Below are 25,031 nucleotides of genomic sequence, written 5' to 3'. Positions count from 1 at the left end.
ACACATCCATCAGCCGTGATAGCCAGCCTTGGCAGCCAACAGCGCAGCCGAAGGGGCAGCGTAGGCAGCCGGCGCTACAGCAGCCACTGCAGGAGCGGCGACGACGGCGGGCGCGCCGTAGGCACCGTAGGCGGCGGCAGAGGCGGCGGCGAGGGCGGCGCCGTTGATGGCGGCGTCGCGGGCCCTGGTCTGGGCGACGGCTGTGAGGTGGGCGGCCCTGGCCGTAGCCACGTCAGCCGTGTCTAGGTTGTAGCCGCCAGGCCCGACGACGATGTTCGCTGGACCGTAGGCTGCGAGGCCTGGGTGGATCCCACCCACAAGTACTGGTGCGGGCTGGACAGCAGCAGCGACGCCGGCTCCCAGGTAGCCGGGCTTGGCCAGGGCCACGGCGAGCACAGCACTCAGGACGATCTGGGAAAATGTTTTAGTGTACTTGGAAGTGACTACATTGAGGTTTTTCTTCTGTCATATTCCGTCGTAGGAACGAGTATGTAACATACATATTGTGCATTTGGATAGTGTAGCTACAAATGGGTGTTAAATGCCGTCTTATTAGCAATATAAAATATTGAAAAAAAGCGCTTACTATTTCACAAATACAGCTTTCAACACTTAAAAGTTAGAACATATTTCACATAAGGTTTAACAGAAACAGAGACGCATTATGGGTTAACAGGTCTCATTTTCAATAGTGGGTTTTATTACGTCATTTCGACAGTACTTATTAACTTATATTGAAATTTTTTGTGACAAAGTTGTTACATACTACTGAACACAAATTACTGCTGAAAGTCGTCTTTCTTATTTAACCTTTCACACAATTAGCCGCAGCTTTAGACTCCTCTCTGTTAGATGCCCTGTATCTAGTTGTTTAAATATTCATTTCCTCTTACTGTAGGTAGCGTGAGGTTGGTGTATTGATGGGTACAATGAATCTGGCCAGTTTCCACTAGCAAGCAAATGACATAAACTTTGTAGCTTTCTCAACCTGGATATACTAATCCAATTACCTTGTATTGTATTCTATGGAGCTGGGGACCTATAAACGACAGAGAGGCTTCGTCCCCACCGTAGCCCTTAGTGGTTCATAACCCAACAACAGGCTGGAGCAGTCCACTCACCCCACCGCCGCCTCACACAAACCCAGGGTTATTGTGCGGTTCGGCCCCCAGTGGACACCGGGGAACGTCTCACACCAGACGAGTGTAGCCCCAAATGTTTGCATGGGGGAGACCGTATTTGCGCAGCAATCACCGACATCATACAACTGAGGTGGAATAAGTGGAACCAGCCCGCATTCGCCGAGGCAGATGGAAAACAGCCTTAAAAACCATCCACAGGCTGGCCGGCATACCGCAACTTCCACAATTTCACCAACTTCCACAATTTTGATTACAATCGAAGACTATATACGGCAGACTCCTCCAGAATTTTGATACACGAGCCCTCAGTCACGTGTGGGTGTCGAAATATGGCTCGTCTCCTTCGAAAATGTGGCATACTAAAACTCATCTCAGTTAACGTAGAGATGGGAGAGAGCTGACATATAAACTTGCAGTTTCGCTACTGTGTACTGAAGCTATTGACATACAAAATAAGAGCTGTACACCTTAATGCAAGGGTACTTTTTGCAGCTTCAACAGCTGTAGACTGTAGTGTTATCATGTATTCTTTAGTATTTCACCTCCCAGTGACTTCGACTTACACTATCTTACGGATCATTGTACATTTTTTTTCTGACATGGAAATAACAGTTGTGTGTAATTGTAAATCTCTTGTAAATTGGCTGACCTGCTCTCGGGCCTTAACATGGGTGCAGTCGTTTACATAACACGATATTTCGAATGCGTTCCTTGCCGTCATCTTCACGTCTTACCTGTCGAATGGGCGTTCATTTTTTTCTTTTTTTTTTACATATTTCCTTCTTTGTACTCTTATCGCCCTCCACTACTTCGCTCATCATTGTACATTTGAAAGCAGATATATACTACATAATTCTGTTTCTCTGTCGAATTCGTATATTATAAGCAGCAGTCACAACGTCATACGAAAAGGCACTTGACAAAAAACATTAAATAATATGCGTCAACGGTATATGCCTTTCAGCTTCCTACAAAAGTAGGATGGAGTTTCCTAACACTACCATTAGGAACCAAAGTCTTTCTCTTTCTGTAGTTACAGTGCAACATTTCATTACACCTAACAATCTGGTATGTCTTTTCTTAACTTGGGCGAGTTGCTACATCGTACAAGTGACTATAGTGTTTTAGTAAACGATATATATTGTTCGCTCCTTGTATTAACGGTATCGACTCACAAAGCTATTATCATGAGTAAGAGGAAAGCTTCAATCTGGAATCTGTATGATGACTGGGAGCAGGTGTATGACACTTCAGAACAGAAACGGCCATTGTCATTAATATCCTGAATTCAGTCAATCCTCTTCATTAATATGGTCGACACTGGACTGTAGTCGTAATGAGAAAATGGAAAAAGACAATGCGTTTCCATGGGGAACTCACCAAGCACTTCATGGTGTCGGTGGTAGGCGTCTGCTGCTGTCTTCTGCTGTCTGCACTGCTGCAATATACATCAGAGCCGCAGAAGACCAGCTTATATACTGGTGGGCTGCAGTGCGTCGGCCTCTGGCGCGTGAAAGTGGTGCAGCCGTCCTTCCGCTGTGTCCCACTGGGCGTGGACGTCCAGTGTCGACATCAGGGTCAGCTGATACCCGTTCTATCGCTGATTCTGTTTTCCGACGAACAAAATCGACACATTGTCCGAGAACAAACAGGATGGTCTACATATACATTTGAATAAGCATCTAGCTTGCACAGGCACATTATTTAATTGTGTAAAACTGATCAAACTTCTGTAAGGGCTGACATACACTGAACAGCCAAAACACCATGGCCATTTGCTTAACTGCTCCTTTGTCCACTTTTGGAAAGCAATGCAGCAGCGTGACACAGATTCGACCTCGTTAAATTTCCAGAGGTATAAGGCATCAAACGTCTACGTACGGGTCATAGAATGGCCTTACGTTATGCTTCGATGGTGTGCGGAGACGGACCTGGTGTCAAAAAGCGTCCTGTATGCGATCCATCGTGTTCAGAAAGGACAAATTTCGCGATCAAAACATCTTATTTCTGAAACTGCTGAAGCTGGCTTCAGGTCTTTCGACAAGGATAATTATAGTGCTGGAGAATGCCATAGGCACTGGGAAAGACATCAAACACGAAACGATCCAGGTGATCCGCATTAACTTTCACGTACTCTATAGCTGTCACTGTGTTGATTACTACCAGAGGTCCAATAAAATCCCAGAAGAATATCTGTGCCTCCATCGATCTCCATTCGTGGAGAAGCGTACGTTTTGATCGTCGAGCTGGTGTACCAATACAAGGGATTCATTCGTCTATGCAATACGCTTCCAATGCTCCAGAGGTTAATCTCGATGATTCTGTACCCACTGGAAACATAATTTGCGACGGCGTTGGATCAATATGTCAACACAAAGGGGTCATCTGCTGCGGAGACCCATGTTCAACAATTTGCATTGACCTGTGTTGTCCTGTATTATCACTCTACTCTCTCTCTAGATCTGCTACAACTCGCTGTCTCTCCTTTGCAGTGTATGGTCAGTCGGCAAACCTTCGATCTCCACGTTCTGCGGCTGTGAAGCACCTTGTTGCCTAATCGTGGTTTCTCTGTTCTTTGCACATTCCCTAGAGTCTTGCAGTTCACCGTTTCCTAGATACCAATTTCCAGATGGCTGGCCTTTGCCAAAGTCGCTTATGTCAGTTTATCACACATTGCAGACCATATCGTAGCTAGAGTCACTCCATAGTTGTCTATGCACCGCTTATATATTTTCCTTACCATGCTACCTGCCCTCAGGCTGCTTTTCACCTCATGGTGTGCAATGGTTGTAATACTCTTGCTCATCCTCATACAAATTTCCATAATGCATGGTGTTTGTTACACTGAGAATAGGCCACGCCTAACAGTTTACAGAGCTATTGATACTACAGTAGTGACGACAGCAAACCACGTGTGTCCCCCGTTGTTTTGCAACGCCCATCTGCGTTTGTGGAATGTGTCCTGAAATTTTCGCGTACCAATAATGATGTGGCTCACCACGGTGAAAGTTGGATTATGGCAGCTGTAATACGCTGTGGTGATTTTAAACGTAAGTTGGGCCTGCAGAGTTTTAATGATAGAGATATGATTTCGCACTGCACATTTCAAATCAGCGAAGTGTTCTCCAGAAAGACTGGTACTTCGTATTTTTTGTCTGCAATGCCCTTTTTACTTAGAACCCAAAATTATCCTAAAATAAATTAGACGTGGTCTGTAGGTGTGACTAAATGTCACAGAACAACCACATGCAAGAGATGCAGTCATCCCGCTAACATCAGGTGCTCCCATTATGCTTTGTCTTAAATTACTATACTACTTTCAACATAGGATTATACAGCCAACCGGTTCCACATAATTGGTAGGTACATCGACCTAAGTTTCGACACCTACTAGGGGTGTCTTCATCAGAATGAAATTTTGATAAATCGTAAAATTACATTGCCAAAAAGCAGTGGTTAGAATTTAGAGCAGTTATGCTCAATTCAACAGTGAAATAAAAGTCCTATGCACGTGACAAAGGCTAGAACGTTTTATTTCGCTTTTGACTTGCACATAGCTGTTCTACCAATATAATTTTACCATTTAACAACTCTCCATTCTGATGAAGACACCCCTAGTAGGTGCTGAAACCTAGGTCAGTGTAGCTACCATTTATGTACAACCGGTTGGTTGTACAATCTTATGTTGAAACACGTTGAAACACTTGTACTTTGCTGAGTAACAGCCATGTTTAAAACTGTTACTATGCTACGTTCATCAACACACCATGCAACTGATAATGTGTAATATTCCTTGATTCTCAGCAGCTGAGGTATGTCTACATGAATGAGTGTAACAGATCTTGGGATTGACTATTCCTTTGTCGTCACCGTCTATTTATTATTTCGCTGCTGCTAATAAATACCGGAGTTACATAGTACTAATAAATATATCCAAAATACTTTGAAAGCGATTCACCTAAGAATTTATTTTCTACTTAAATGTCTGTAATGTTTCTAATTACTGTAACTGTCGATTCACAAGCTTTCATTAATTCTCAACATGCATTATCAAACTTGAAGAATATACACATGACAACGTGTTTCGGCCACATATTACCTTGAGGCCCATTGTAGATTTAAGCTGAATATCTCTTTGCTCGTTCTTGAAGAGCTGTTTGATGAGACACTCTTAGGGATGTCAATGATTCGACACTGCACAATTTCTTAGAAAGTATTCCCACTACTTCTCCCTATATTTAGTGTCTATTAGGTATTGATATACTGAAAGTAGTATCGTAAAGGGGTACTGAAATATATAAGGATGTACACACAAAGAAACGTAAGAACTTAGTTAATGTGTAGTATATCTGCTGTAGCTAAATACAGACACTCTGCGGAAGCTGTGAGCAAATATAGAACAAAAGATATAACGAATATACTTTACAATATGTTTACATTAGAAACTACATTGTAATAGCACAATGAAAGGCGATAAGAGACCCACAGTTCAACCTGAAACCCTGTCTCTCACTGATAATTCTCTCAGTGAGATAGATATCGACACACAAGTCACAGCCTACCTTCATACTTTTGTAATGTTGGCAGTAACAGTCTCCTGCATGTCAATCTTCAGCATTGACCCTGTTAAGAAAATCTAATAAATTTCAAAGAATTGGCTGACACAGAAGAACTGAGACTACAAAGGGATGCAAGATGTGCGTTATTATCAGACAACTAGATATATCATATTCGAGAAGTCAGGTAAGATACATAATGTTCATGAGGGAACAGTAAGAATGGAAGACCAAGAGCAGAGAGATCGTATTAAAAAGAGCGATAGGTAGAAAAATACTAATGAAGCAGTATTTCAATGACGAATTATAGCACACACAAGAAATTTTCAGATGTGAGATCATAGGTTAATTTGGAGGTATGTTAATAATAAGATTCGCTCATGGTACTCCTGTAGTCAAAGTGACGAAGAATAACAGGAATGTTTTATGGATTTATCAAACTCCTGAATAAAGAACACGGAATATAAAGAAACAAAATGATAGTGAGCGACGGCTCTACTTCTACTTAGAATTTTAAAATTTATGTAATATTTATTAACTTCGAAGTATTATCGTGGCAGTAGAACCTGATCCGCACATAAATAATTACCATTTAGGATTCATCTATGAGAAAGGAAGTTCAGTACACCTTTGCATTCGGCTCATCGAAATATAGTTCATTGAAAACATATTTAAATATTGCTAGACGTTAATTACATACGGCTGATTTCTAAGTATATAACCGCACATCCATAAAAATAAGAGTGCAATGAATTGTTTATTGACCTCAGGCATATGTGCAGTGTGTGGTAAGCCGCAGGGCCAGTGAGGCTTCACTGACTCGCCGACATCTGCCGCGCACAAAACACCGAGTCCTTCTGATAATCCAAGTTCTAAATTTAGACTTTCTCACTACAAATACTTTACCAACGTGGCTACCCCGCTTCGCAGTCTGACAGAGGTCTCATGCACAAACTCTCTTCGTATAGTAATTCAACCAACGCCCTCCCACACCATACCTCATACACACACATACACACATTTGCGTCTCCGATTTTATGCTTTTTAATCTCACAGTTGTTCCCCAACTGTCATTGTCGTGATTCCCAGGCTCGATAAATTCTGATCTTGTAACCAACAGATAATTTGGTACCAAGACATGTATGTTTAATTTCTGAACAAATTAACACTTAACACTGTATGTCCTAAATATTGAATGAGTTACTATGATTTGTGGAATTAATGTGCGAGTAGTTTGAAGAATTGGTGTAGCCCTTCTGATTCTAACGGACCTGAAGATGCTAAAGATATGTATCATTGCCACCTAATTTTTGTCTTTAATTAAATAAACACATAGACATATATGTTTCTTCTGATACCAAATTATTAACTTCAGTGCTGTTACTGTGTATAACACTCTGTTAATTTATAGTTTCTCTAAAGTCTATAAGTCCCCTACTCTATGTTCATCATGCAGCAACCTTAGTGATATGTTTCCAGTAACAAAAACTGTCTAGGTTGCAATGGAAACAGAAGATTAATTGATGAGCTTCGTCTCTTCAGGGCGTATTCAGAATTTGTTTAGGAAGTTTGGGTAAAGCATTAGTCATAAATAGTCAAAAGTTTGCTATTTACTTTCCTCTCATGTAGTTCTATGTGATTATAGCTGTATGTCTTCGCCGAAGATTCATACTAAAATTTTGGGTGTTCATGAATAATGCATTACCCGTAATTCCAAAACAAAGTTTTGAAGATACCCTAGAACTCAAAATGCGTCAAAGAAGCTTCTGCTGTTATTGCAACCTTTATTGTTTTTCTTACCGGAAATGTCTCAGAAGTGGTCAGTCAAATATGGTAATTAATTATAGCCTCCCACTATCCAAACAAATTTGCGAATGATGTAAGTGAGTGTTTATGGAATAGTTCTCACCGAGATCTGTCTGTTGACATCTCCTTGAGAGCTGCAACAATTTTGTATATTTCATAGAGTGGCAAATCAATACAAGAGATCATCTTTTTGATAAGCTGTAGCTCTGAAAGTGATGGTCATATGAAAAATCCCCGATAATTATCAGTTCTACCTAAATTTTATCTTTGGTCTGTCGCTTTTGCATATGGAAATCTTGATACTTTCATGATGTAACACGACTCATATGAATAACATTAAATGGTACTCCGCGAGTTTTACCGTCTGTCCCAGTGCAGCCACCTCTCCATGCTTGGACAGCTCACAGCTCGCACTTTCGGAAAGGGTTCTCAGGGTATGATAGCCCACCTGCTGAGGTGACGTGAGGCATCCCCTGTCCAAGAATGTGTACTTGCCACCCTGCCGGCCGTCCGAAGCGCACAGAGTCAACCTCCATAAAAAAACCACCAAGTGGCCGTAAGTTGTCATTGTTCTATCATCCAAGTCGTCCGTATAGATAGATGCCTTGTCATGAGTTTCTTTTTACCTTGTCATGTCACAACCGGATGAAAAAAACATCAGAAATGAGATAAGTCACAGCTATAAATGGAAGTGGGGTCTGCGTAGCAGATGAAATTAAGGAATTCCGTTGTGTTTCAAATAAATAAAACTTCACGAAATAAACAAGAACGGCATTCAAAGCAGTTACCCTTCACATAGGTGATTATGGTGTGCTGGGTAGCGGTCGAGGATACTAGCTAACAGGTGAGCAGAACATAGAGTTTATCAGCTACTGGACAAGCAGAAGAATATTTGGCGTGGAAAAGACTGTGTTGCAGAACAAATCCAGAATCTTCTAAGAAATAATTCGATCAGTAAGGTAAGGACTCCGACACGCTCCGAAACGCTGTTATGAAATTCGCGCAATGCTAGGGGCTGATTTAAGTCAGTTCACCCTTTGCTGGGGGCTAGATCAAGACTGTTCTCGTGCATATACCTAATAATGCCTGTGAGAGTTGTAGTCAGTACAACGTGATGCAGCCCCACTATCAGGGGGAGCCTTTCTCAGCTACACCGCGTGGACATCGTACAAGGGCTAACTTTAACAAAAAGATAAAACGAATAAATTTCAAATTAGTATCAGAAAATTAATTGATGAGGATAATTTTATATATTCACGGAGAGATAAAGTACAACTAAAAGTCATGAATGCACAATTGTATAGACTTGGAGCATAAATTAAATTAAATGGGCCTGGTTGATCAATATGTCCCAAGTCGATAATATTAATTTTCCTTCATCGTGGCTTACAAGGAACTTAACGAGACTTAAAAAGAATTTTATATATTTGAAGAGAAGTTTAGTATAAAAAGCAGTTATGACATAGGAACAAGCACCTTTAACGTAGGTATTCTACCAGGAGCTACGTCTGCCTCACTATATACATCAAAAAGTTATAAACTAATATTCCAGTAGCAGAAACCATCGAAATTACCAGAAACAACTTAGTGAAACGTAAGCCGTTGATTTGTGAAGAAATTGTTGAATTAACAACACTGCTGAAAAATCGTTTTAAATTGTAATAGTTCTACATTCAATCGTAAATTTTACACTCAGAGCTACGGCTTAGCTATGGACAATTCTCTAGCGAGTACAATTGCCAAAATTTTTGTCAACTACTACTGAAGCAATATTTTTGGAAGACAACGCACAAATATATAATAAAGTCATTTATTGGAAACGTTATTTAGATGATACGTTATTGCTATATAATGGCTCTCAAGAGGATCTTAATTTTGTAACGAGTTCTGTGAATAATTTCCATCTTACTTTGATATTCACAATAGGCCATAAAAAAAAAAGAACCATCAACTTTTTACATCTGACTATTTGTAATAGAAATCGAAAACACATTTTTAGTATTTTTAGGAAACAAAACATAAATGACGCGATTAGCAAAGCTAATTCGTGTCACCCCACGAAATACGACAGAGCTTTCTTCTTAACCATGCTGAATAGAATGATGAAACTTCCGTTATCCACAGATCAACAACAGAAATAACTCGAAGTTTTAATACAAATTGCATCTGCTAACGACTATAATTCTTGAACAGTTGATGATCTTTCCCAAAAGGTATGATCAAAACGACCACACGATCCTGCAAAAGAAACATTTTCTAAAATGGCATATATGGGAACAGTATCTACCAGAAGAAAGATACTCTTTAGAAATTCTAGTTTAACCATTGCTTTTCCAACCAAGAACATCCTTTTCAATAAACTCAAACACATTACCGGCAAATCTGGTAAACAATAACGTGGATCACTAGTGTATAAGTTAACTTGTAACGATTGTGACCAAATATATACTGGCCAGTCTGTTCGTAATTTTAAAACTCGCTTCAAAGAACACATGTCATGTACGTCACGTAACAAATCAGTTTTTGGACAATACCTTACCAATAGCAAAACTCAGAACGATCTTCAGGTTATGGACACCAGCCCTATAGGTTTAAATACGTATGTTGGAAAAATTGTAAATTTTTGTTCACAATAGGAAAAGCCCACTAGCTCTGTTAAATGAACACTTAGATTTCCCTGAAAAAGCCTTTTTTTAAATTGTTTGAAGACATCTTTTGAAATAAGGATACTTGCTCCTTCAACTATCTATGATTATTAAGCTTCGTTGTTACAACCATTTTTACGATTTTTCGCATCAAATAGACAACAAATCTTACAAATGTAACTCATTTTCTTATAATTGTGACTCTCTCCAGATATAAATGTGGGACAGTCGCATAAATACTAATTTATAATACAATAACGTCAACGATTTTACGAACGACATGTATATATAATTTTTACTGATATTGTTAAGATACATTTTTATTCCAAGCGCAAAATGCTGATAAATTATTTGTAACATAAACGTTTCCTCTTGTGAACAGTGATGTAGTGGAGATTATCTACAGTACCTTAATGTGGCTAAAACGGGGCCACTTCCTTAAGCAACACCCCTTTTATATTTGGTGAGTGACATCGGCCTCCAGTGTTACACAAGCGTCAAGTACATCTTTGACAACTAACAGACATATCAACCTAGATGTCTCCATGGAAACGGCGCCCTAATACGTTACTGTAGGCACCAAGAGATGGCACACATATACAAGTTGCATGCAGTTTCTTCTAGTGATTTTTGAGATATTAAACAAGCGACTACTAATACAAACATACCAAATCTAATTATCATGTTAATACACCATACATTTGGTTTCATTACTAATAAATAGCAGCTGGTATCGAACTAACGAACTTATAGTGCTAATTATTTCACCCAGACGACGCTCTGGACCTCATTTAACGAATTACACTAGACTGTCATGCATTTTATGCTGCTGGCTGTAGCATAGATTATGAACCATAAGCGAATATAATCTCGTTTCTTGATAACTTAAATTAGAAAGATAAATAATTTAGAATGAAGACTCAAAACATTATGTAGGTCGTTTCGCATTGGCTGACTGCGATCCTTAAGCTCTGGAGCGCCTTCTCTCTACCCTATAGAACGTGGCTGCTTAGCCATCACCACCGATTACAGTGACTGAGACATCCACAGCGGACCAGGTGTCACAGCCGTCATCAAAATGGGTAATGGTACATCGTTTCAGAGCATACTTTTACAACATTGGCTTCTCTGTGTAATATAGCACTGTTACATTTATTATTACACTGCAAACTCTTATGATGGCCCGCAATTAAAAGGCCGAATTGTTGAGAAGTTAACATCGGTAGCGATCAAGACTGCTTTTAAATAACTTTATCACAATAATATCGCTGTTCTCCGACAATGGTATACAAAATTATGTTAGTTTCTTTGTTTTATTGTAATACTTGGTACCCTCCCCAGCTTCATAAGGGTACCACGAAGTATTTATGATCGGATAAATTGTGTGATATTATTGTTACATTCTTTACAGGCCACTGTGTATAATTACAATTCGGAGAACAACGTTGGGTAACTCAGCACCTCTACTTTCATATAATTTAAACAATTTAAGCACCACACGCCAGGAAAGGTATCAGAAGGCATGAGTTTTATCTATCCCAAGTGTTCCATAAATAACTGACTGTTGTACTGAAAACTCATAGCAATTATTGGAGCTACGAGCTGCAGGGATGTCTGGTCAGCCTGACTCCAATGCCAGTACGGTGTGGTCTGTCCAAGTACGACTCGGTTCCTCTAACTGCAATGGAGTTCGGTGAGATCTACATCCACTTTCCAGCCGTCCAACTCCAGCTCCAGTCGAGATTGAGCTCCTTTTGTGAATAACGTTTTATTGTATTTTCCTTCATACCCCTAAACATTAACTTTGTACCTGTAAAGCGGTTCTCATGAGCTTTTCGCCTGTACGAACAAATGACGACTGGAATTGCAGGCAAAGATAATAAATCCAGATCACGGGATAGATACCCTTAGCACAAGTAAACGTGTATTTTGTGGGGGTCTCATGTGTCTTATACGAGAATTCAGTTTGTTCATTACTTAGAGTTAAATTTTTTAATATTTTTTCATACCTGCAGAACACAAGATACCAGAAAATAAGGATTGACTAGAAGTACCCACTTAGGATGGTAAAAGTGTATTGAAACATACACTACATGATCAAAAGTATTCAGACGCCTGACGGGAAATGACTTACAAGTTTGTGGCGCCCTCCATCGGAAATGCTGGAATTCAGTATGGTGTTGGCCCACCCTTAGCATTGATGACAGTTTCCACTCTCGCAGGCATACTTTCAATCAGGTGCTGGAAGGTTTATTGGGGAATGGCAGCCCATTCTTCACGGAGTGCTGCACTGAGGAGCGGTATCGATGTCGGTCGGTGAGGCCTGGCACGAAATCAAACTTATAAGTCTGTGGCGCCTTCCATCGGAAATGCTGGAATTCAGTATGGTGCTGGCCCACCCTTAGCCTTGATGACAGTTTCCACTCTCGCAGGCATACTTTCAATCAGGTGCTGGAATTTTTCTTGGGGAATGGCAGCCCATTCTTCACGGAGTGCTGCACTGAGGAGGGGTATCGATGTCGGTCGGTGGGGCCTGGCACGAAATCAGCGTTCCAAAACATCCCTAAGGTGTTCTGGGGGATTCAGGTCAGGACTCTGCGCAGGCCAGTCATTTACAGGAATGTTATTGTCGTGTAACCTCTCCGCCACAGGCCGTGCATTATGAAAAGGTGGTCGATCGTGTTGAAAGACGCAGTCGCCATCTCCGACTTGCTCCTCAGCAGTGGGAAGCAAAAGGGGGCTTAAAACATCAAAGTAGGTCTGTGCTGTGATAGTGCTACATAAAACAAAAAAGTTTGCAAACGCCCTCCATGAAAAACACGACCACACCATAACACCACCGTCTCCGAATTCTACTGCTGGCACTACACACGCTGGCAGATGATGTTCACCGGGCATTCGCCATACCCACAACCTGCCATTGGATCACCACATTGTGTACCGTGATTCATCACTCCACACAACGTTTTCCCACTGTTCAATCGTGCGTCCAATGTGTACGCTCCTTACACCAAGCAAGGCGTCGTTTGGCATTTACCGGCGTGAGGGGTGGCTTATGAGCAGCCGATCAATCATGAAATCAAAATTTTCTCACCTCCCACCTAAGTATCATCGTACTGGCATTGGATCCTAATGCAGTTTGGAATTCCTGTGTGATGGTCTAGTAGATGTCTGCGTATTTCACATTATGGCCCTATTCAAGCGTCGGCTGTCCCTGTCAGTCAACAGACGAGGTCGGCCTGTGCACTTTTATGCTCTACGTGTCCCTTCACGTTTCCACTTCACTACCACATCGGAAACAGTGGCCCTAGGGATACTAAGGAGTCTAGAAATCTACGTGCAGACGTATGACACAAGTGAAACTCAGTTACCTGACCACATTCGATATTCGTGAGTTCTGCGGAGTGCCCCATTCTGCTCACTCACGATGTCTAATGACTACTGAGGTGGCTCAAATTGAGTACCTGGCAGTAGGAGGCAGCACAATGTACCTAATATGAAAAACTTATGTTTCTCGGGGTGGCCGAATACTTTTGATCACATAGTGTATTTCGGAGTTAATAAGATCTGTTTGTGTAATTGGTGAACCTGTGTTCCCATTGGAACCTGAAATATAAAAACAAAGTACTGCATTAGGTGTCTGGTTGGGCAATGTGAGCCAACGGCTCACTGCATGTGGTGGACAAGGCGCAAATTCTGTTGTCAGCCAATATGTCATGAAGGTTCAGTTCTGTCATATCTGCAGCAGGCGTGCATTGAACCTTGGACCCATGGCGGGACGGTCTAGGCGCGCCACGCTGCTTCAGAGGCTTTGTTGGAGAGGCGGCATGGAGGCGAGCCGCCGAAGCCGCCACCAACGCATGCCGGCTGCCGACCACCGCTTAGTCAGGACGGCGTGACAGCGACAGTGGTCACAGTAAGAAATGCCAAGCCAGAGGAAGACGGCAGAGTTGCATGGGGTGACTGCAACTGTTGGATATAGAGAGGCGGTTGGCAGCTGGCGGCGTGCGACCTCCACTGTGCGGAGCTAAGAGGACCTCAGTTTGTGCTTCGGATCATAGACGGCGGCGGGAGCCCGGGCAGGTCGTCGTTAGTTCGAACGTAGCTTTATCAGTAGCACGTCCTCAGCTCTCCCCCCCCCCCCTCCCCCACCGAGCTAGGTGGCGCAGTGGTTAGCACACTGGACTCGCTTTCGGGAGGACGACGGTTCAATCCCGAGTCAGGCCATCCTGATTTAGGTTTTCCGTGATTTCCCTAAATCTCTTCAGGCAAATGCTGGGATGGTTCCTCTGAAAGGGCACTGCCGACTTCCTTCCCTAATCCGATGAGACCGATGACCTCTCTGTCTGGTCTCTTCCCCCAAACAACCCAACAACCCAACCCCTCCCCCTCCCTCCTCTCGCCTTTGGGAGGAAGGGGGGATTCGACAAATAGTGTTGGCGCTTATTCATAGCCCTGTCGTGCCGATGCACGGCTGCCACTGTGGTTCATGCACGACCAGAGTGAGCTCGTCTGTGAGGAAGACAAGCGCTGCCTCATATATTCAGTGACGTTGACGCTTCCTGAAGAGTGCTGTCTGTCCAGAAACCTGACTTGAAATCAAGGAAGCCGCTGGCATATCGAAATGCTGATTCGGTTAGCTGCTACTGACACCCTGGATACGGTACTGGCCCCTGGTGTTTGTCCGTGCCATTGCAGTAAGTCAGTGTTTTCAAATTAGTTCGTCTGAGTTGAAATTGTGCGCCGCGGTGGTCTAGCGGTTCAGGCGCTCAGTCCGGAGCCGCGCGACTGCTACTGTCGCAGGTTCGAATCCTGCCTCGGGCATGGTTGTGTGTCATGTCCTTAGGTTAGTTAGGTTTAAGTAGTTCTAAGTTCTAGGGGACTGATGACCACAGACGTTAAGTCCCATAGTGCTCAGAGCCATTTTTTTTATTTGAAATTTGAGATTAAACATTTATCACCCTAGTGTTACTATCAACGAAAACATCCTATGGTTGTGTGGTTGAGATAACTCAAAAAGTCTAGTATTCCGTGCAAAGTTGTTAAATTTCAACATGAATAGCAAGTAATGATGTTTGTAAACGATACTGGAGTAACAGCGATCTCAGTGCGAAATTTTGAAGTTAAAAGTTGAAACCTGCTCCTCTTTCCGTAGTCAACTGCCACCATTGCACAATGGTCTGAAAGATGGTGTTCAAATAGTGTGAATCCGGTCAACATTGCAATAAAAGTTTTTGTTATAATTTTTAGCCCAGGGTTGAAAATGCCGCTACAGTTTCAAGGTTCTCTTATTATCACAAGACCAGTTTCGGGTTCTTATACGTTCATATTCTTGTAACTTGTTGCTGTTATCCCAGAGCGCCGCAGTAGACGTGTACAAATTTTAGCTTTAAAAAGAAATACCAAGGGTCCAGCACACTTCCCTGGCGTACGCCTGCAGTTATGTCTACGTCTGTCGATGACTTTCATCCAAGATAACATGCTGCGCTCTCTCTAACTAGGGAACCCTCAGTCTCAAAAAAATTTTCAAATGTGTGTGGAATCTTATATCTTATGGGACTTAACTTCTCACGTCATCAGTCCCTAAGCTTACACAGTACTTAACCTAAATCATCCTAAGGACCAACACAAACACCCATGCCCGAGGGAGGACTCGAACCACCGCGGAGACCAGCCTCACAATCCATGAGTGCAGCGGCTTGACCGCTCGGCTAATCCCGCGCTGCAATCCTCAATCTAGTCATAAATTTCGTTTCATACCACATTCGATAGTACGTTCCATAATACTCATAGGTGTGGCACTGAGACAAGACATACTGCATCTTCCTGACTGCCTTTGCCCATGAGGTTCAGGGCGGTGTAATGTTTCTGGCTTTAGAGTCATCATACTCAGCTAAAAGAACTTCCTCTTAGAGCAGTTAAGAAGTCGTGAGAAAGACCGCCTGATTTATGGCCCTCCTTCTCGACTGGCTGCTGCGTGCGAAGTCGTGCCCAAAAATGATGAATTTCTGTTATTAATATTAGAAAAACTAAACAGGCTTTCATAAAAAAGCACCTCTTAATAAAAGGCAATTTTTTGTTATCGCAAAAGTGTTAATTACCAGCAGAATAATAAACGGCTTAAACTACAAGCAGACGAAGCACTTCGAAGATCTTTGGATCGCGCCTAACTTACATGGCTGACGAAGTGGTTAGGCTGTGATCACAGCTGGTTCGATGGTCTCGGAGGACAGACATGTTGTCTGGCGCCTTCGGTTCAGTTACGATTTTACTAGCAGTCTCTGCTTTCCAAATGTAAAAGCTGGTTTGGCAGTCTGGGAAGACAGTTATGTTGCCTTCCTCGGTCGGTTAAGAACTAAGATAACAATTTCTGGTTTTTGTTTATTTTCTGTGAAACTGTGAAGGATGGAAATTATTTTTGATTCATAAAATGGACTATAATTGTGCAGTTTCTCGGACTCTCCTAATAAAAAGCGAGTGGCATCCCGTTTAAACAAAACGAATCCAAATTTAATTATTTATAAAATTCCAGTTCCTCGCAATGGCTTCTTGCAGCTTCAAGTTAATGGACTCACGGAGAAGGAGCTGATTCCTGCGCAGGAGACGTCATAAAAGACTGCAGATTGGGGAACATTATTCAGAACTTATGCATGCCACTCATGGTCGTGGAAGCAACTGGGCACCTCGTGTGTACAGAAATCTTAGTACGAATGAGATCGATGGCACGCCATTTGTATTAACTCAGAGGAGCTACGAAGGGAGGAAATTTTCGAAGAAAGGGGTTTATGGGACACTAGTCAATCCCTCTCGCCAATCTCTCTCTCTCTCTCTCTCTCTCTCTCTCTCTCTGGGTCTCTTTCACGTGTCGTACATGGCATCCTTGGTGGGGAAATCCTTGAAGTCGATGTGCTTTGGGATTACGAGCCTAGCTTTTACTAGCGAGAATTGTGACCAGCGAACCATATAAGGAGTGTTATACGTGTGTACTATAAATGACGGGAGAACTGCATAAGAACTGTGATCAGTAGGTTTTAAAATGTATTTGAACTGTTTCTGAGCCTTAGTTTCATTACACTTGAACTGTAATAACTGATGCAGCAAAATCAAATTTTTGTTACTGTGAAAGTAGTGTCGGTATAAAGCAAGGATGGGAAGTGCTGAAGTGCCACGAGAATAGTAGTTAACGTTGTGTACGCGATCCATGGGGTTACGCTGTTAATCGTCACTTCAACTTTCGTCATGTTTCGAGACGCTGCAGCTTGCAGAGATCACGAGGTAGCCACCGACGACAGGTGTGGCGGCAGCAAGCAGCGCCCTGCGCAGGTAGCAGTAAAAAGGGCGCGTCTGACGTGTCAGCGTGAGCACGCGACGAGGAAGGAGTTGCAGCCAGCGCCGGAGACCACAGCTAAGACGATCAGCGACAGTACGTCGAGGAAGAAAAGCGGTGCAGGAGTTGCGCTTGCATATAGCAGCCTACGATCTGTAATTGGTACTTTGCAAAATGTCAGTGAAAGGGGAATGAGATACTTTCTCAGAAGCAGTGAAGGTGTTCGATCTCGCGCTACAAGTGATGCGGAGCTGTTTCATACGCTAAGCTTGCTGACAGCTTATCAGCATACGAACTTCAAGCCTACAGAGGCTACAGAGACACTCAAGATGAGATCATAAGGCATGATAACGAGAGGCACCGTGGCGGACCACCCAGCTACAACGATGCTCCAGAAGTAGTGGGGAGATCAGTACAAGATAGACCCTGGAAGGATTTCTGACATCCTGACAGCCATCTCCCAAATTATATACGTGGGTAGTGTGGCAGCACAGCCACTGTGAATCCTGAGCTCGCCGGCCGTTGAGGCCGAGCGGTTCTAGGAGCTTCAGTCTGGAACCGCGAGACCGCTACGGTCGTAGTTTCGAATACTGCCTCGGGCGTGGATGTGTGTGTTGTCGATAGGTTAGTAAGGTTAAAGTTGTTCTAAGTTCTAGGGGACTGATGAGCTCAGACGATAAGTCCCATAGAGCTCAGAGCCATTTGAACCATATGAACCAATCCTGAGCTGTGCCTCAGCCTGCCAGTGGGTAACAGTCCCGACAAAATAAGAAAATATACACTACTGGCCATTAAAATTGCTGCACCGGGAAGATAATGTGCTACAGACGCGAAATTTGACCGACAGGAAGACGATACTGTGATATGCAAATGATTAACTTTGCAGAGCATTCACACAAGTTTGTGGCCGGTGGCGACACCTGCAACGTGCTGACATAAGAAAAGTTTCCAACCGATTTCTCATACACAAGCAGCAGTTGACCGGCGTTGCCTGGTGAAACGTTGTTGTGAAGCCTCGTGTAAGGAGGAAAAATGCGTACCATCACGTTTCCGACTTCGATAAAGATCGTATTGAGGTTTATCGTATCACGGTATTGCTGCTCGCGTTGGTCGAGATCCAATGACTGTTAGCAGAATATGGAATCGCTGGGTTCAGAAGGGTAATACCGAACGCCTTGCTGGATCCCAACGGTCTCGTATCACCACCAGTCGAGATGACAGGCATCTTATCCGCATGTCTGTAACGGACCGTGCAGCCACGTCTCGACCCCTGAGTCAACAGATGGGGACGTTTGCAAGACAACAACCATCTGCACGAACAGTTCGACGACGTTTGCAGCAGCATGGACTATGAGCTCGGAGACGATGACTGCAGTTACCCTTGACGCTACATCACAGACAGGAGAGCCTGCGATGGTGTACTCAACGACGAACCTGGGTGCAGGAATGGCAAATCGTCATGTTTTCAGATGAATCCATGTTCTGTTTACAGTATGATGATGGTCGCATCCTTGTTTGCCGAAATCGCGGTGAACGCAGATTGGAAGCATGTATTCGTCATCGCCATACTGGCGTATCACCCGGCGTGATGGTATGGGGTGCCATTGGTTACGCGTCTCGGCCACCTCTTGTTCGCATTGACGGCAGTTTGAACTGTGGGCGCTACATTTCAAATGTGTGTGATACGAACCGTGGCTCTGACCTTCATTCGATCCCTGCGAAACCCTACATTTCAGCACGATAATGCACTACCACATGTTGCAGGTCCTGAAGGGCCTTTCCGGATCCAGAGAATATTCGACTGCTGCCCTGGCCAGCACATTCTCCAGATCTCTGACCAATTGAAAACGTCTGGTCAATGGGGGCCAAACAACTGGCTCGTCATAATACGCCAGTCACTACTTTTGATGAACTGTGTATCGTGTTGAAGCTGCATGGGCAGCTGTACATGTACACGCCATCCAATCTCTGTTTGACTCAATGTCCAAGGGTATCAAGGTCGTTATTACGCCAGAGGTGGTTGTTCTGGGTACTGTTTTTTCAACATCTGTGCACCCAAATTGCGTGAAAATGTAATCACATGTCAGTTCTAGTATATTTGTCCAATGAATACCCGTTTATCATCTGCATTTCTTCTTGGTGTAGCATTTTTAATGATCTGTATTGTATATAGTTTGACTTCTGATATCTAGTACAGTAGCATCAGGTAGTATGGTGCTTTGGAATGTAGTGTTGTGCGATGTAGTGTATGTTACAAAGATGACTAGCACAGCGCAGGTGTCTTCCGGATTCCTGGTGAGTATATACCAGTATGCCAGGTTGCCAAAGTACGTATTTTCGTTTTCCCTTCAATACCAAAATGTAGAGTTACAAATAGACTTGAAATTTTATGTTAAGATAATACATGTTATATACATCTGTTGATATTCATGTTCATCATTTTGTCTTTTCCTGTGTTCAGGTGACAGGATAAAGAAAATGAGAAATGCATAACTAATCTGGCTTCCTAGTGAATTTAGTAGCACTTCTCAATTTTTCATTTATATGCCTGTTGTCTCGGAATGTGTTATGCAGCTCTTTGAAATTATTGATCGATATTTTCTTTATTACCCGTGCACTGTGCTCATGAGGTCTGTGGGTCTAGGATGTAACAGTTCTGAGCCCGATACCGATCAGATTCGCTATGTAGGTCCCAGCTGGTTTGGTTTGGCAGCAATATACTGAAGCCTCTACTTCCAGCTTAATTAGGCGTTGTTGTGATGAAGTTCGCTGCAACACAGCCTAGACATCAAAATGTTTTAGTGTTTTACTGTTTTAAGTAGCATTTCACAAGATGACATGGCAGTACAACAAGGACTGTAAGGAGATTGACACCGAACACAGAATTCCACATACTTGTAATCCTAACTACAGTACATATTCTAGGTACTTTTCAGAGAAACCATCTAGTACTGTTTTTCAGAATGTGCTCGAATGGCTACCACATGTAAAGATGTAACTTTTCAAAGTGATTATTGTTTTATTAAAGTCTTCTCTGATGATGTTAAGATGGCTGTCAAACATGTATATTGGCAAACTGAGGTTTCCTCTTAAATTTTCAGTTTGGCGCTGATGACCCTGCTGTTTAGCGCCCATAAACCTCAAACACTCACACAATTTTCAGTTACATCGAGGGGTTCATGTGGCATTGGAATGAAGGATAAGTCTGTGTTCGTCGAAATCGATGCCAGGAGCGGAAAATTGTGGGCTTTGCAGTAATTAACAGTAATTGAACTTGAATGGACCCTATTTATTCATGTAAAGATGGAACATGAGTGCCTACCTAGGGCTGAGCTCCCGAACGCTTCCCCACGTGGTCACACGACTAGTCTGTGATTGGAGGGTTGATTCCGCCAACGCGCCTTGCTAGTAGCCTACCCTCGTCAGCTCAACCTACCCGTGACACTTGAGTCTGACCGAGGAGCACGTGGCAGAAATGTGGCGACCACGGTCTTCCCGCCAGCACCTTCCACCACACTGTGCCCAAGCCGGTTACGGCCGTACACTATGAATGGAAAACATTATTTAATACAATTTTATCTTGTGCGGTCTCCTCCCTGCACGTCTTTGCCCCCACTTGTTACTGAGTCTTGCCCAGACAATTTGGCAAGCAGCTTCAATTAAAAATAAGTGAGGATAATCACTGTAATCGATACTGTTAAAACGTACATTTGTAATGTATCTTGATACTTTAACAGACGGGAGTTCCTTTAACGTTTTTGATAGCATCTGCAGTATTGTATGTGGGCACTGGAAGGTGTTGTAACGTCTAGCTGTGTGAGGGAGCATTTATGAGAATAAACATCAAGTAAAATATGAAAAATAAGAACTATTAGTTTGATGGTGAAAAAATAATTTATTTTTTAAGTACCACCAACATATAACAGTATACGAAAATTTGTAGCCTGTGGTGCAGAATCTGAGGTTTCAGATACGGTGAGGTCGAGTGGTGCAAAGTCGTCAAACGTCACACAGAAGAGTTCATCAGCCATGGTACGCAGCCTTGGCAGCCAGCAGGGCAGCAGCAGGGCCACCGTAGGCAGCAGGGGCCACGGCAGCCACGGCGGGGGCGGCGGCGACGACCGCGGGGGCGGCGTAGGCACCGTAGGCGGCGGCGGAGGCGGCGGCGAGGGCGGCGCCGTTTATGGCGGCGTCGCGGGCCCTCGTCTGGGCGACGGCGGCCAGGTGGGCGCCCCTGGCGGCGGCCACGTCAGGGGTGTCCAGGTTGTAGCCGCCGGGCCCGACGACGATGTTGGCCGGACCGTAGGCGGCGAGGCCCGGGTGGATGCCGCCCACATAGACAGGAGCGGGCTGGACAGCAGCAGCGATGCCGGGGACGGCGACGCCAGCTCCCAGGTAGCCGGGCTTAGCCAGGACCACGGCAACGACAGCACTCAGGACGATCTGGGAAATTTCAGTTTCCTGCTTAGAGAGTGAGTCTTGCTTCATGTTCGTATGTGTGCAAAGATTATAAGGAGCTTCAGTGAAACACATGGTTTATCTTAATGTTCAGACAGAGGTCTTCATTAGTTGGCTATGGGAAGTCTTCAGTTTGCTTATTTGTGGTGCTCTTATTAAGCATTTTGCTATGCATAGTAATTTTCGCTTGCTTAAATGCACGTCTCCTGACATTGTCAAGTATCATGTAATGAGAAACAATAAGGGCAATTTCTCCTTGTCTCCCATCTTCCAAAGATACTCAAAACTCGGTAACCACCATGCTTTACCTGTCTATAGATTCTTCCTAAATCGTTAGGCAGGCCTTTAAATCCTTCAAGTTTATGCTCTTGGCGGAGATTCGAAAGCTGATTTTGGTAGAAGCAGTGCCTGTGTCTATCAGGATTGATTATCCAGTGGTTCGTCGCTTCTGAGCAGTCTGTGATAATATGATCATAGAGATACACAGTACGGAAGTGGTCCCTTGCAGGAAGTTAGTCAAAGACGTTTGTAATCGTGAATTATGCTGTAAGCATAATTGATTAATTGAATAATTAAAACACTCTGGCAATTGTTATTACATGTGCGTTTATTACGCCAATACCGGGTTGGTTTTAAATATACATCTCCAGCTGATAAAATGTGCCTGTATCATGACTCACAAAATGCTCATCGCCAGACAGAATGCTCATAGGGAAATGTTAGAACATGAAAAGCAGTCTGATTCAATTTTTGCCTTGGACCTTTATAGCTAACAGTATCTACAGGGAAGATAATAGCATGCTCTGGAGTACTGGATTCGGCAGGCAATGCAACACAATATTTAATTAAATGAGAAATGGCTACTGAAAATCTTGTTGCTTTTTCTGTCCTCAAAAGAAGTTCTGATAACATACATGTTGAAACATATCAGATAAATGATGTGATTTTGCTATTTTGATAATTCTGTCCTGCTTTCATTCTATGATAATGCCTGGTTCTGTTCCCCTCAGCTATATTTTTAAACAAAGACAAACAGATCACAAAGAAATGGCAGCTTTTTCCAGCGACTACGCCAATATTGTGTCCGGTGTCACTTTCTCAATAGTAGTTAGTATTACGTCAAATATATAACAACTTATAAAATAGTGGAAAATAAAATAATTTTTTTGTTCTAGTCAAATTTACAACTGGATGTCGGAAAGACAGATTCAGTGGGAATCAGATTTTGCCGTCATACGTGTGTTTTCTGTGTCACTGCTAAGCATCTGAACTATCGAAAAATACATGGTGACAATTATTGAACCATATCAAATAAAATGGTCACAGCTTCTGCACGGTTTGCGTTAGGACGTTGAAACTACATGGTTGGCCGCGGGGCATGATGTGAATTTTTATGAGGCTTGGATTAGCGACGAAGCCAACTTTCATTTGAATGAGTTCGTCAATAAGTAAAGTTGGCGCGTTTGGGGAACTGGGAATCTACATTTCGCGATCAACGAATCTCTGCACCGTCAACGGGTGACCGTGTGGTGTGCAATGTGCAGTCACGGAATAATCGGTGCGATATTCCTTGATTCACGGTGACTACCGTATGATACGTGAAGGCTTTGGAAGATGATTTCATCCCCAATATCCCGGCTGACTATTAACTTTGATGTGGTTCATGCAAGACGGAGCTCGACCCCACCGAAACAGGAGAGTATTTGACATCCTGCAGTAGGACTTTGTGAACAGCATTCTGGAGCACCCAGAGGCCACTGATATGGGCCTCGATTGGTCGCAATATTCTCCGGATCTGAACACTCGCTACTCCTTTTGTGGGACTGTATTAAAGACATGGTGTACAGCAGTAACCACAAAGCCATTGCTGAGCTGCAATCTGCTATTCAGAAGGTCATCAGCAGCATCGATGTTCAGGCACTTCGCTATTCGTCTGTGCCACATCATCGCCAATCATGGCAGGAATATCGAACATGTCATACATAAACCGAATAACAGTAGTGACGTTTACATCTTGAATGAAGTACTTTGTAGCTAATTTACTTTTTTCCGTCTATTTCATTAACTGTCACACTGTATATTACAACTGTTACTAACTGCGTACTCAAAGTACAGTTTCGATACGATACATGTATCAGACGTGAATGCTTCACCAACAATCGCAGATAGCTTCGTTCTGTTTTCTCAAAGATAGCTACAAAAGTAGTTCGTTTTAAGAATTTTTGCCACAAATTGTGCCACTCGTAGTCCTTCTAGATTACTGTGTGTTTCTTTTCCCTTTTTTCTTACATATCGAGTTTAGTCCATTGGTCTATATGATACGACTGTGTGGCGTCTCTGGGGCACTCACCAGGCACTTCATTTTGTCGGTGGTGGTGGTGCGTCGGCTGCTGCTGCGGCTGCTGGGAGCTCTGCTGAACTGTGCCGTCAACCCACCGGCGGTCTGTATATATAGAGACCAGAGGGGCGCCCGGCGGCCGGTGAAAGTGGTGCAGCGGCCTTCCTCCACGTGCTCAGGGGCGCGCACTTGGCGCTACCGGTAGCCGCCGTACACCAGCTGATTTGCTGCATATCGTTGACGCACTGCTCCGACAGAAGGAACTAGGCCTATTTCGCAACGTCTGCACGCACTTTATGTCAACCTCCAACACTCGAGGTTACTCACCGGTCTTATGACTGCATGCCATTTATACGAGTTTGACAAAAGTCTGCTTCGGTTTTCCACGTAGCATCTCCACTAGAAGCTCCATAGTACGACTCTCAATTCTAGTCCTTCTAGATCACTGTGTATTTCTTTTTTTCATTTTTCTTACATATCGAGTCGCTTAGCGGAAATGCAGGATGCTTATCTCTTCAAAAAAAATGGTTCAAAAGGCTCTGAGCACTATGGGACTTAACTTCTGAAGTATCAGTCCACTTCGAACTAACTAACCTAAGGACATCACACACATCCACGCCCGAGGCAGGATTCGAACCTGCGACCGTAGCGGTCGCGCGGTTCCAGACTGTAAAGCTTATCTCTTCAAGGGTGGCTATTTAATTCAACACTCACCTATGTCACTGTCCCAAAGGAGAACACTGAGTTCATTTGCATCTT

The 25,031-nt window shown here is 43.3% G+C and overlaps 1 protein-coding gene across 3 annotated transcripts; it reads right to left on the bottom strand.

Moving 5' to 3' along the window:
- Positions 1 to 343: 343 nt before the first annotated feature.
- On the bottom strand, positions 344 to 24,351 carry LOC126355517 (cuticle protein 18.7-like). 3 transcript variants are annotated; one of them, XR_007565505.1, is made up of 2 exons: positions 24,285 to 24,348; positions 344 to 411 (listed from the first exon to the last, which is right to left on the bottom strand). XR_007565505.1 is itself a non-coding variant. In XM_050005860.1 (2 exons), exons 1-2 carry the CDS (start codon positions 24,294 to 24,296, stop codon positions 21,500 to 21,502), a joined length of 432 nt encoding a protein of 143 aa, XP_049861817.1. In that variant the 5' UTR covers positions 24,297 to 24,351; the 3' UTR covers positions 21,352 to 21,499. The 3 variants fall into 3 exon arrangements, 1 of the variants encoding a protein (XP_049861817.1); XR_007565504.1 differs by lacking the exon at positions 24,285 to 24,348 and adding an exon at positions 2,523 to 2,577; XM_050005860.1 differs by lacking the exon at positions 344 to 411 and adding an exon at positions 21,352 to 21,919 and having other exon boundaries at positions 24,285 to 24,351.
- Positions 24,352 to 25,031: the final 680 nt, after the last annotated feature.

This window comes from Schistocerca gregaria, chromosome 3 (genome assembly GCF_023897955.1).
Source record: "Schistocerca gregaria isolate iqSchGreg1 chromosome 3, iqSchGreg1.2, whole genome shotgun sequence".
Classification (NCBI taxonomy): domain Eukaryota; kingdom Metazoa; phylum Arthropoda; class Insecta; order Orthoptera; family Acrididae; genus Schistocerca; species Schistocerca gregaria.
Note: the sequence above shows the minus strand (reverse complement) of the source record. Positions and strands in the feature narration are given on the sequence as shown.